General features: G+C 38.2%; 3 protein-coding genes across 6 annotated transcripts in view; 1 reads left to right on the top strand and 2 right to left on the bottom strand.

The window, feature by feature from the left end:
* LOC129722356 (calmodulin-binding transcription activator 1) overlaps window positions 1-13,801 on the top strand; it is a 511,905-nt gene that overhangs the window by 190,318 nt on the left and 307,786 nt on the right. The window lies entirely within an intron of this gene.
* Window positions 3,477-5,738, bottom strand: LOC129722363 (UDP-glycosyltransferase UGT5-like). Its single transcript, XM_055675752.1, has 2 exons — window positions 4,758-5,738; window positions 3,477-4,701 (listed from the first exon to the last, which is right to left on the bottom strand). The coding sequence occupies exons 1-2, from the start codon at window positions 5,589-5,591 to the stop codon at window positions 3,967-3,969; spliced, it is 1,569 nt and encodes a 522-aa protein (XP_055531727.1). The 5' UTR covers window positions 5,592-5,738; the 3' UTR covers window positions 3,477-3,966.
* On the bottom strand, window positions 5,584-7,581 carry LOC129722364 (UDP-glycosyltransferase UGT5-like). Its single transcript, XM_055675753.1, has 3 exons — window positions 7,148-7,581; window positions 6,505-7,088; window positions 5,584-6,449 (listed from the first exon to the last, which is right to left on the bottom strand). The coding sequence occupies exons 1-3, from the start codon at window positions 7,383-7,385 to the stop codon at window positions 5,721-5,723; spliced, it is 1,551 nt and encodes a 516-aa protein (XP_055531728.1). The 5' UTR covers window positions 7,386-7,581; the 3' UTR covers window positions 5,584-5,720.

Below are 13,801 nucleotides of genomic sequence, written 5' to 3'. Positions count from 1 at the left end.
CTTCCAATGACCGGACCTCCATTTAAAATTGACGTCGCTGACGCTGCAGGTCGTTTCATTTTGAAACAGTGAAAATGCGGTTTTTATCACTTTCGTTTGCAATGTCGAAAATTTGCAGCACTGCAAGTGTTACTTAATTTGAACAAATTATAGTAGCCTTTATGGCTTAATGATGAAACACTCTCAACAAAGCATTTGTGAAATCAACCCAACAAACAATTGTGTTATTAAACAGCTTATTAAGCTGTAGTTCAGCCGAAATCCGTTTGTTAGCAGCTTCACAAGCTATAAATCAACAAAATTGTTTGTCGGGAAGTTTGCAAGTGTTCTACATCAGTTATGCGGTCGTGTTTTGGATACAACCTCCTACTAAAAATTATAGATTATTATTTGTTTCTGTATTCCAAGGAAAAAGTCTTGAACTCTCGTTAGTTCATCACTCTAATTGACTTGTTCTAAAATACGAAGGGGAGCTTGTAGCCTCAAGGTTACAGAGTCCGCTTTGTCATACGATTCGTCATGATTGGCCTTGACCCTTCTCTCATGCTGAGTTCCGAAAATACTACAGGGTATACAGCCCTAGGGTTGTAGGAAATAGTGGCGTGAGACTAAACACTGTAATAACTGTAATTACAAACACAATAAATTAGTTTGTTCATTGAATTACGTATTTTAATTCTCAGCATCTCCATCATTGTTTTAGAAATATATTTAATTGCACTCGAAAGAACTTTATTTACACTTGGTGATGTTGTGCCTGTAGTGTTTTTTTTGTGCAAACAACATTCAACAATTACCACAAAGTTAAAGTTTAAAAAGATTCATTTTTGTTTTGTTTTGCTTCACAAGTCTGTTTCATTTGCTAACACTTACATTTACTGTATTACGAAGACAGCTATTGTAAGTATATTATTTTATTTGTAAAGTTAAAAATAATAAAATATCTAACAACCCGGACGAACACATACGATTCGCATAGATTCTCCAGGATTCCTCACATTGGATTCGTGAGCGTCCTTGAAAAAGATTCCTGAAAAAAGAATCCTCAGGAATGCCCTGTATATGGCTCTAGGATTCTTGAATAAGAATCCTGAGTGGAAATCCTCCGGATCGTGTTTGCGATTCTTTTCACGATTTCGTCACCGAGTTAAAGGTATCCTGGGGATTCTTACTCAGGATTATCTGCGTGTTAGTAAGGGAATGTTGAAATGTAAAAAAAAAGATTCTGAATAGATTTTAATAAAAGGACAAAAAATTCATAAGCACCCGCTGGCCCTTATTCTTCTATGAATTAATATTTTTAGGAACTTACTCGCTCGATATTATATCAGTCACGATTATTTAGTATATATCGAAGATAAAAATAAATATAAAAAACTTATAACCGTTGCAAAAATGTTCAATTTCTGTTGAGTAATTTATGGTTTTTATGGTAATCATATTCATGAGATAAACTTTCAATCACCATTAGTAGCAGCTTTGCAGTTTTGATTGCACGCGAATAGAAGTCGTTCCCGCTGCAATGATAGACGACGGGAAACTAGCGGAGCTCTGCTCCACATGTACGCTACAGTACTGTTGCTCTTACCAGCATGTTTTCTTCCAAGACATCAGTTTCTATTACGCTCTAACAGCAGGTTTAGAAATTGTTCATGAAAAAGGGTTGTTTCAAACTTTTCTAAAAACCTTTACCTTCGAGACATCAAATTAGTCTAGGTTCATGTAAGCAAACCTAAATTGACCTATTGGGCGGGGAGACTATGTTAATTTTGTTTTAGATATTGATACAGAGAATGGTGCTTATTACGGGAGTCACTTCACGGTGAAATCAGAGTGAAGTGAACAAAATCCTATTACAGGACTCACGTAAGTGAGAAAAACGTCGCAAAGTGACATCTAACGCAGAATCAGGGTTATTATGAGTGTCATATGAGTGAAGTAGAAACGGAAAATGCGACGTTTCGCGTGTAATTATTTCACGACCATTTTGAACGGTGAAATGATTTCACGAAGATAGGGAAGTTTAAAAATCGATTGATTTGTAATCCAGTGACAATATATATGGGATTTATTTTCCAGTAACAAGGCTTATTTTTTTTCCTTGAAAAAAAAAAACGACTCTCTGGGACTTACAAAATTTTTGAGCTGCGGCCAATGGAACGTAAGGAAAAAATTTACCTTCGAATTTCGTTTAGCGGTAGGGCTCAAAAGTTTCCTTTTGTCGTAAAATGTCCTCATACAAAATTTCAGCTCAATCGACTTTCCGGAACTTAGAAATGTTTGAGCTGGGAATCTCGCTCATTTCACTTGCCCTATTCTCTTTTTCACTTCACTGTCAATCTCACTTCACGGAGGTGATTTTTGTCACCTCACTTGAGGTGGAATCGGGAATAGGTCTCAAAAAAGTGATAGTGAAATATATTTCACCTTGAAGTGACACCCGTAATTAGCACCAATATCACCGGGAATGGTTGGTGTCTATTCATGTCCTAGGAATGCTACGAATGCTCGCATGTGATTGGTTCTTTGTTCGCGTAAATTTGTCCTTGAAACTATTCATTGATTTTGCTCTACAATGAAAAAGTAATGGTAAAAGTAATTGTCCAACATTTTATCTATCCAATAATCCAATGCTGTTATTATCGTTTGAAATCTGACGCAACATTTGCCAGTTTCATTTCCAATTTTACAGAATGCATACCAGTACAGAAAACAAAGTATGAGCGTGTATAAAAATTCGCCAGTATGGTGACAAAGTAATCTACCTATTCGTTCTAGTCGCTAAAGATGCAGAGGTAAACTGGGTCTCTTGCAACAACGTTTGTAACACTTCCCTTTTACCTTTCCTAATTGACCTTAAGGACGTAGCCAGTGCCGTTATCGATCTTAACAAAAAGCAAACGCTACATTGAAGATGGCACGGTGGTTCTTTGTGCAACTTCACTAGCTGAAATCCATCACGTAAGAGCAACTACGAAATATGCAGTCGTTCAAGCTTAACCTCACTTCATTTGTTCTAAAATACAAAATTCATGGGCTCATAAGCTATTTCTATCTATAAAGTTCCTTTCGGATTGTAGGATAAGAAACGGCTTAAGCAGTGGCACTTATTTTAATCAGTCGAAGAAAACAGGCTTAGACTCCTGAATTTTGATCAATATCGACAATTTCAATGATGAAAACGAAAACTTTGTCTAGCGGTCTTACGAATATAAGAAATACTGTTAATCACAAAGAAATCTGTGAACAAAAATCATTCGAAACAAATCGGGTGCTGAAAAAAAAACGCCTGCAAAGCAGATGGAAACTGCTTAAAATATGTTCGGGGTGATTTGAATAGTGTCCCTCGATTGGTAACCTTAATTGATTATTGTTGAAGTTTGCTTACTTAGTTTTACGATCTGAAAACATGTTCTGACAGAGAAAAAGATAGAAAACAGATTGATATACTTTTGTTTAAATTTCACCCAATATATTTGAAGTATTTCGTCTGAATACACAGGCGGTTTCTAAAGCTGCTTAGAATATGTTTCTTACCCTATACAACATTGTATACAACGCTAAATAACAGATGTCGTGTTTTAAGAATAGTGCAGAGTATTATTTGGACTTGTTCCGCTATCAATTTCCAAGTTAATGGTCTGTTAATGTTAATGATCTTAGAGCCTTGACAGTTTGTAAACGATGCTCTTATCATACATTACGCCAAATAACAAATCGGTTATGTTTCGAAGGAAATTTTACTAATCCATCACAAGATAAAGATAACAAATGCCATGGGAAGTGATTCTTTGTCGAGAACTTTTTATTTTTTTAATCATTTCAGTTATGAAAAATTATGAAAAAGCAAACTGAATTAAATGTATTGAATGAAAAATCATAAAACTTGTCTAGAAACCATTCTTACATTTTAAATACTGAACAACAAAAACAACTGCTCGTTTTGGCTTAATATTGAGCATTATTTTACGCTTGTTTCTTGCGTTTATCGGTTGCGGCAGCCTTTCTTCTGAATATTTTGCGGCAAACTGCTCTCGTAGCAAGACCACAAACTACTAACATACTGCCGAGAAGGACTAACATCATAGCATATACATCCACAAGATGGTACTGAAGAAGGGAAAGATCCATAGCTGGTGAGCAAAAATGTGAAGCGCCGTGCTTCACCAAATATTCCACCCAGTGGACAACGGTTTGCTGAGTTGTCATTGGTTTATCTCGAAATCTTTCGCTTGTAGATCGAGCTTTCTTGCTGTACGTCGGATTGGTTAAAACTTCAGTGATAGCTCGAGTAACCGTTGCTTCGGTAATTTCATTGAAGTCCAACAGTACGCCGTATCCGGCGCGGACGGCTCTAGCGATATTCATCAGCTGGTCTCCGAAGATCGGAATGCCTACCAAGGGTTTGCCATGGTACAAAGACTCCGTTACCCCCAAGTTTCCTCCGTGTGTAATGAACAGTTTGACGTTCGGATGTGCGAGGATGTCATTCTGTGGCATCCATGCCTTGATCATTAAATTGGCTGGTCGATTTGGAATAGTTTCATTCTCGAACTTCCACAAAACTTTCTGCTTTAGCTTGGAAAAGGCCCTCAAGAATGCTTCTCGTTTTTCGTCCGGAAGATCTTGAGACGCGATGTTCGATCCCATACAGAAGTAAATGACGCCGTCAGGTGCTCCATCGAGGTACTTCTGAAGGTCCTAAAATTGAGTTAAAGATTAGTTTAGCTTGTACATTGTTTAAAAGGTGTACGAACCTCTGGTAGTGGATTTGGTTGCTCAATCTGGATACCGCCTATCTCAACCATGTTTGGAGGATAGGGTCTGGCGTTGCCCAGTGTGAAATGCTGGTTGAGGAACACCAGCGAAACATTGTTTCGCTGTTGTTCGAAGGTAATCTTTGCATTTGGGAATGCCTGATTGTAGTAGTACTTCTGCTTCCGTAAATAGATGAGTTCATAGTAAACGTAATCAAACATTGAGAAGGCTGTATTCACGAACCGCTGCCAGAAGGTCATGTGGTCTGTAAATTCGAGCATAAAATGGGCCACATGCGAATAGGGTGCCGGAGTTGCCACCAGATCATTGGTCCATATTGTGTTGCCGAAACTGGAGAAGGTGACTAGTTGAGCATCGAAGTGTTGTGCCAATCCGTAGAACGATTCCGAAACGAATGTCTCAACTATAACTATATCGAATTTTTCATCGGAATTCCGAAGATTCACAACATTCGGATGGTTCATAACTTCTTCGAACATCAAGGAAGGAAACATTTCGTACAACACTAACAGCACCATTAGGGCAGAAAAAATTCCACCTTGCATATCGAATATATTGTGTCCGTCTTCCGAATGGGCTTCCAGTAAACCTGTCAGTTCAATTTCTCGATAATTGTCCGGTTTGTTTTTCGAAGGATACGCGGTTATGACGGTAACATCGTGACCTGCTTCCGCTAACGGTTTCATGATTGCAGTTCCAACAATGTCGTGAGATTTTCCACCCGTTGGAAGAACGCCCAAAATTCTGGCACTCTCGCTTGAGGCCACGAAGTACACGGTGAAGAACAGCACAACAACTTTATGGGTGACCATTTTGAACCCAAAACTGACACTGTTTGCTGAATAAAATTTTAATTTAGGAATAAATATGCTTGCTTATCTTTTTGTCACCCGAGCGTGGATTACACGAAAGGTCATGAAAAGTTCGATTGCGAACGCTCTTTAGTCTATTTTTTTATTCGAAATTATCGATGGTGCTCGTAATTTTCGGCAAGCAAATCGCAACACCCAAAAACTAACAAACACAATCACACCCATGATAAGGACTAGTACCGAGAGTACGTCCAGCTGATTATATTCTACTACTGCAAGCTCGACCGCCGGTGAGCGAAGATGACTAGCGCCGCGGTGCCTTATCACGTACTCTATCCAGTACAGTGCCGTTTGTTTTGCCGTCATCGGTTTGTCGTGATAACGCTGGGAGATAAGTCGAACAGTTTCGCTGTAGCGTGTGTTATTCAGGACTTCATCAATCACGGCCAGTACGCTCTGTTCCGTAACGTCGTTCAAATCCAACAATGTCCCGTATCCCAGCCGAGTTGCTCGGCGGACATTCATCATCTGATCGCCGAAGATAGGAATTCCGACGGTGGGTTTACCATGGAAGAGAGCTTCGGTGGTTCCCAGCAGTCCTCCATGGGTGATAAAAAGTTTCATGTTTGGATGTGCCAATATGTCGTTTTGGGGCAGCCATGGTTTGATAAGCAAATTGTCCGGTTTTTGAGGAATCGTATCATCTTCGAACTTCCAAAGGACCCGCTGCTTAAGCTGCGAGAATGCTCTGATGAATGCGTCTCTTTTGGCTCTAGGCAAATCAGTAGATTTCAGATACGATCCCATGCTGAAGTATATGGCACCATCTGTGGCTTCATCGAGAAACTTTCCGATATCCTGAAAAAAATGTACGATCACTTATAGTGGCATATTCTATGAACATTTAACTCACCTTAGGTAGAGGTTTAACATCTTCAATTTGTACTCCCCCAACTTCAATCATATTCGGTGAATAGGGTCGTATTGATCCCAAACTAAAGTGATCATTCAACAGCACCAGTGAGACGCTCCTCATCTGCTGCTCAAAAGTTATTTGTGCGTTAGGAAAAGCTTTCCGGTAGATCGCATTCTGGCTTGGTAAATGAACTCCACGGTACAATAAGTTATCCCACCAATTTAGAACTACATTCCACAGCCGTTCGTAGAAAGTCATCTTGTCGTCATAGTACAACCAGGAATTAGGAATATGCGAAGTCGGCGTTGGGCTCCCGGTAAGTTCCGCCGTCCACAGCGAGCTCCCGAAGGGCGAATATGTGATTAGTGAAGCATTGAAGTGCTGTGCTAAACCGTAGATGGCTTCCGTGAGAAACGTCTCAACTATAACAATGTCGAATGTTTCACCAGAGTTCATCAAACGTTGCACGTTTGGGTGGTTTAAAGTATATTCGCTGGAAAACTTTCCAAACGTGGTGTATATAAGAACTGTGTTGAGCAGCGGCGATACATCTTTGAAGTCGAATGGATTACCCATTTGTTCTACGAATTTTATTCGGCTTAAATTATGTTATTTAAAAATTTCAAATATTCACACTCACCAAACATCGCCTCCACGACACCGGTCAGTTCAATGTTACGATAATTTTTGGGAGCATTTTTCTCCGGAAAAGCAGCAATCACCGTCACATCGTGGCCCGCTTTGGCCAGCAATTTCATGTAGGATGCTCCAACGAAGTGATGCGATTTCCCGCCGGTCGGAATGACTCCAAGAATTTTAGCACATTCGCCGCCCGAAGTGACCAGCAAAAAAATTCCCAACACTCGCCTAAGAAGCATATTCGTATTGGCGATACTCTGAACTGCTACTAATCACTGCCGATCAGCTTCAGTGCGTTTATATGTTGTCAGTTTGTCATCTGTGCAAACCTTCCGCTGAGAACTGCAAGTTATCCCGAGTCAGCATTTTTGAGCGATATTGTCTTCGTCTAAAGCACGAGCCACCAAAGCTAAGCGCCAATCGTTGTTTTCGCTCAGAGTTTGTTCTTCTTGTCGAGATTAAAACGTGCGAGACGTCAATTATCTACAACTGCTGATGATGTTGTGTGTTAACTTGTGATAAGATAAAACTTTGCGATAAGGAAGAAAAGTCTATTCACAGTCATTCCTCTTTGTGTGCGGTTGAATCTTGAACTAGAAAAATTATACACTAGAAAAAACTTTTGCGGTAATTTTTTTTTATTTCTCTAATGGTGGCTGTGATGAAGAGTATGAATGCATTTCTAAAAATTGATGAACCATTCAGGTTTTCTATATGAGCAAAACCACGCCTTATTATCTGCAAAGAAATCTTTGGTTACACAGAAAAACTGTCTGAGAATGAATTGTAGGAAACGAATTCGGCCATGTAAAACAATAAAGCAATTCCACAAAAAATGGGCAATCAATTCCATCGATCATTTTTGAGAAGCAATTAAAAATGCTTTTTGGGATGATTACAAATATTTTCAGGGCCAAAACGGTTTGTTTGATCGGTGTGACCACTTCGGCAAAGTTGTAGATAATAATTTTGTCTTTTCAAAAAATATACACTCTAAAAGAAGTATTTATTTTTAGAAAAAAATTCAATTTCATTTTTTAAAAATCTGATTTTTATCTAAAACCTACAAAAGGTTATCTAAACAATGCAACCGGTTCGGTCATGGAGAAATCAAGGAAAAAAAAAGTTTTGATATTTTGAAAAAAAAAAATTTTTAAATTTATTTTCGAAGGGCATATTTTTTGGAAGGACAAAATTACTATCTACAACTTTGCCGAAGACACTATGCCAATCATTTAAACCGTTTTGGCTGTAGAAATATTTTTATTTTCCAACAAAGCATTCTATGGGGAATTAAAAATATTTTTACAGTCAAAACGATTTATTTGATTAGCATAGTCTCTTTGGCAAAGTTGTAGATAGCAGTTTTGTCCTTCCATTCAAAAATGTACCCTGTGAAAAAAATTTTTTTTTTTCAAAATATCATAACTTTTTTTCTGATTTCTCCATGATCAAACCGGTTGCATTGTTTAGGTAATTTTAATAAGGTTTTCAATAAATGAGCTTCTTTTGATAATAAATTTTTGATTTTTCTTCTAACTTTTTTTTAGAGTGTATATTATTTTCGAAAAGACAAAACGAATATCTACACCTTTGTCGAAGATCAAACAAACCGGTTTGGCCCTAAAAATGGACATTTTTTGTGGAACTGCTCAGCTGTTTACGACTAACTATCTATACGCATTCGGTTTTAAGATATTTCGAAATTAAGGTTGCTTCGAAAATGGAAGTTATTTTAAAATTAACTCTTTTTGTCGCTTTTGGTAACGTTTTGACGAGGGGCAGAAAAATCATAAGCAGACGATGAATTCGACTTTCTGGGAATAGAAGCCCAGCCCGAGATGAACGGGACTTTGTCTTTGTCTTGATTTAGCCTTTTATGCCACGACCAGACATTGTAACTTGTAAATTACAATCCAGCAGTCCACATAAGCACTGAGGATGACTGTATGTCACAGTCGAAATATATATTTGCGCGGACTGAATTTCAATATTTATTTCCCAAATTTCTAGTAGAGTCTAACGGAAACCGATAATTATTTCTTTTGAAATTAGTTAAATATGTGACGATGAATAAACGGAATGGCGATGTGGTGAAGAAAATTACGCAACAGCTAGGCGACGCGGCGTAGGTGGTGGAATGAAAGAATTCGAAAAAGAAGACAGACTGAAATGTCAACTGTATAACCGTTTACAAGCATATCGTTAATATGGCACCAAAGGCAAGCGGATGTTGGCAGGAGATTGGCGAGCTCTCCGAAGCCGAACAGCACACTGTGTCAGAAGCTGAAGCTGTATTAAAGCAATTACGAAATACATCTGCTCGTAGTATATTGTTCATTTCTCCTGTCAAGTAACAATGACAATAGGTCCTTTTCAGGGCCACAAACACGTTCTTGAATCAATATTGAATTTTCTTGCCTTGCAAATTAAGAAATGTGTAACCGCAGTTCCACATTTATTTCAAGCGATAAAAAGCGGCGTGAAAGGTCTTGAACCAGATTTGTTTCTCACTAAATGCGACCATATTTCAATTATCGACCTAGTTAAAATTATGTAATTTAGAAATCTGTGATCTGCCCGATCATTCTGCCCGATTTTGTAATATACATCGTCAGTTGAAGTTACTGCCACAACTCAAAATTTTGCAGTTTTGAGTTTTTAATGGCAAACGATGCGGTTTCGTTACAAGTTTAATCTCACAAAGACCCGTTTCAAAATTCACAAAAATTCCAGAGTTACAAGTGGATGTGTCTTTATTGCACAAATCTTAAATATCTCTAGAAATACGGAAAAACGAGATTACAACTCATATTACTTGCTTATTACATGCACATGATAGACTCAAACAAGTTTAATAAAAATAGGAAGTCCTAAAATTAGAATTTTTCACGAATAGAAAAAATGAAATTTGAAGTTCAATGCTACGACACAACTTTGAAAATTTTTTGATAATTAAGTTCGAAGAAATGCCGCCAGAAATGAAAATAAAACGAGAATCATTTTGCGTTTACAGTTTATTAACAATGCTGTCAGTTTTTTTTTTCACACAACATTTATTTGACACGGCACAATACAAATCAATGTTTTACGGAGCCAATTAAGTACAATGTTGTCGGTTGCCACAACTGTGATAATACCAGTGGCACTTCTTAGCGCCCCGAAATCACATATTGGAAGTTGTTAAATAGGTTGGTGCACCTAGATTTAGCTTTGAGATTGTCTCGAAAATAACTCTTTTCATTACTATTGACAACTTTTTGGTGATGGTCGGAAAAATAATGACTACTTCATTTAAATACTTTTGGGGCGCCTGACAATGCCTCTGGTAAGTTTGTTACATTAATCATCGCTCTTCCGGTTGTTATTTGCCGATGACACGGAATGATTCTGGTTCCCTTATTATTTCTTCACACACTGCCAACAACAATATTTCAAGTGGACACACGCTACGCTTACAAAACGCGCTCAGGGGAGAGGGGTATTCAACGAAGTGTTACACTGTGTGAGGCCCCATGCAGTCTTGCGTTATGTTGGAATAGGGGGTATTGAAAATTGCCAAATCCTGCGTTACGTAATATACTAATGTTCCCTACTTTCAAAAACACCGCCGTAGCTCTGCTTGCCTCTGGCCAATTCACTTTCCAGTCTTCTTGCTACAGTGAACGAGGCAATGAAGACTATATTTTTACACACTAGCATTTGCTGTTAGGTAGAGCAAATCCGTTGGAAACTGACTGGGTTTCAAGCATTTGAAAGTGGACAGTTTTTTAACGCTCTCTATGTTTTCAGTTTTTAAATTTACACCCCTATGCTACCGTTAGACGTAATTCTACGTCAAAAGTGGTGGATGGAAAAATATAAGGCTTTTACTTAAAAGTAAGGATTCAAATGCTCTTTTCAATTTCAACGTTTTTGAGAACAATCAAATTCTAATGATGCAATTATAAATTAGAATCAAAATAGCAGTTCAAAATCTTGATTATCAACTTTTTAAGTTAACATTCTCAATGCATCCGTTTTTTGAGATATTTTTAATGGTGTTTGGAAGGGGGGGGGGGGGGGTTAGGGTTCTCTAGCAACAAAAAAAGATTTATCAATATAAAACAACTCATTCCTTGACAGCAAAAAGATTGGACGAATCGTTTAGAAAACACCAAAATTACATAGGACTGGTTTAAAAGCCAGCCAGGCGACTCCTGTGTTTTCCAGTGTTATTCTTAGTAAGCATTAATGTTGCCTGGAAAATTCGCTGACATTTTTCTTTTTTTTCAACAATTATATTGGTTTTATTCTGTTCATAAACTCTTTTTGGTTGAATGACTGGTAACTTTGAAAAAGATTATGTTGAAGGTTGCTGGAGCACAGTTGTCGGTAGAGCTCCGCTTCATCGTCGAAAAAAAAAATGTGTTGAATTCTGCGTGAGGTGAGAAATAAGCTATCGATTTCTGGTCTCTGAATATCATCCCGGTTCCGGAGGCACTCCTATTAACTGGTATTAGGACATTTTTGACTGTTTTCCATGCACCAGAAGTTACCTTCTTAAACTTCAAAATGGCGTCTTGAGTTGTTTTCCGGTATCTGAGTTTCATTCTGGGTCCGAAAATATTTGTATTGAGTGGTATTCGGCCGTTTTTTGCTGTTTCCTGAAAACTGGGAGACACCATCTTGAAATTCAAAATGGCTTTTGAGGTCCAATTTAAACCTTTGGATAACATCTCAGCTCTACAAATATTTGATGGTATTTTGCCTTGTTTTCACAGCTTTAATCAATCTAAATCTGTGTTCAAAACAAAGCTCTAGGGAAAAGTAGGTAGAGACGGACACCCGGACACCCTAAGGGTTAAGGGTTAGCCATAATAATTACTCAGGTATTGCTATTCTTTTGAGAGCAAAAGTGGTACATGTCCAGTCTAAGCATGAAGGATGCATTATAGCTCGCTAATCTTAAAACGTAGAACATTCATGTCTTCAGCAGAGTTGTTCAAGTGATTGAGTTTGTTTGTTAAGGAATTCTATCACTTTGTGGCGTTAGTGTATTTGTAACAGAAGACCTTTCAAATAATCTAGATCGACTGTGGCCAATTAAAAGGAAAATACCCTGGTATCTTAAGAAATGCTATTTGGTCGATAATAACTACACGATGGACCCAGGTTCAACTTTCCGGTTGCCCTCCGGATCCAGAAATAACGTAGAAGAGGAAAACTGAAAAATATTTTGGCTATAACTCTGGTATAAGTTATCAGATCTCGGCTTTTCTTTGATATTATGGTATATTTTTACATGCGATAGATTCGAAAAAAAAAACACGGAAAATACCTGTTCATTAAAGCAGACAGTGTATGTAGTTAGAGGAGCGACAAATGAGTGAACTGAAAATATGATACAGCCTTGGAAAAATATACACCGTATCCCGATGGGACTAGGACCTGTTTTTCAAAATTAATCTCGTTTACGGTAACTCCGGATCTTTCGGAGGGCTATCTGATGGTAAATTTGAGTAACATTCTGTCATGAGATTTTTCGTCTGAGAGTGGTTTAGAAAAAAAGTGGGACTGTTCTTAATAATTAATCTCTTGTATGGTAGTACCGGTGGTTCACGTGGTGGCCATCTTGGAGCATATTTTGTTAAAAGATCATTTTCCTTCTAGAATTGGTCTCGAAAAAAATATAAGGAAGCTTTAGGAACACTTTTGAAAATTGACATTTTACGCTAGTTCCGGATCTTTCGGTGAAATCATTTCGTTTCTAGTCAATCCCGCAGAAGCAGTTTCGAAAAAATTAGGAAGCTATAGGATCACTTTAGAAAATTGACCTCAATTACGGTGTTTCTGGATCTTCCGGGACCCACGTAGTGAGAAAATTCCAAAACAGACAGATCTTCATCTGAAAGTACTCAATCACTTGACCAACTTTGCTGAAGACATGATTGTTTTTTATCCTAAGATCCTCGACTTACAATTCATCTAACATGCACAGACTGGACATGTACCACTTTTGCTCTCAACGAAATGGTGATTATGTTAATTACCAAAAATTGTTCTGGCTATAACTTTAGTTTAGGTTATCAGATCTCAGTTTTTCTTGGATATTCTAGTACGTAATTGCGTTCTGCATCAATTTTTGCATAAAACCCAAAAAGTGTAAAAATGGCACATGTACCACTTTTGCTCTCAACGGCTTAAATCACGTGGTCATAAAGAGGGGGACGGGGGGTTTGTCAAAAGACCACGAAAGACCACGCACGGGGGTGGGGGGGTTAACGAAATGACCACGTGGTCTTTTTTCCTGACTTATAATTTATGGTTGCCACCAAGTGAAGAATGAAGCTCTTGCATTTTAGAAATATAGAATGTACTGAACGTTTAAAACAAAAAAATTGAAGCGAATTTTTGGCACTTGACAAATGAAAAGACCACGTGGTGAAAGTCGCAAGGGAGGGGGGGAGTGATTGGCCAAATGACCACGAAAGACCGCGGGGTGGTACGGGGGTATAAAAAGTGATCAAAATATGACCACGTGGCTTAGGAACGGCCCCATAGAAACAAGAGGGGTGAATCACTCTACAGAGAAAACGCAGAAGTACACCACAGTGTCCACTGGCGAGTAGTCCGGAAAGTGAAAAAAAAACCTGCCGGGCAAAGGTGTAGTTCT

The sequence above is a fragment of the Wyeomyia smithii genome, chromosome 2, assembly GCF_029784165.1.
Source record: "Wyeomyia smithii strain HCP4-BCI-WySm-NY-G18 chromosome 2, ASM2978416v1, whole genome shotgun sequence".
NCBI classification, from domain to species: domain Eukaryota; kingdom Metazoa; phylum Arthropoda; class Insecta; order Diptera; family Culicidae; genus Wyeomyia; species Wyeomyia smithii.
The sequence above is the reverse complement of the archived record's forward strand: the minus strand, read 5'-3'. Positions and strand labels throughout refer to the sequence as shown.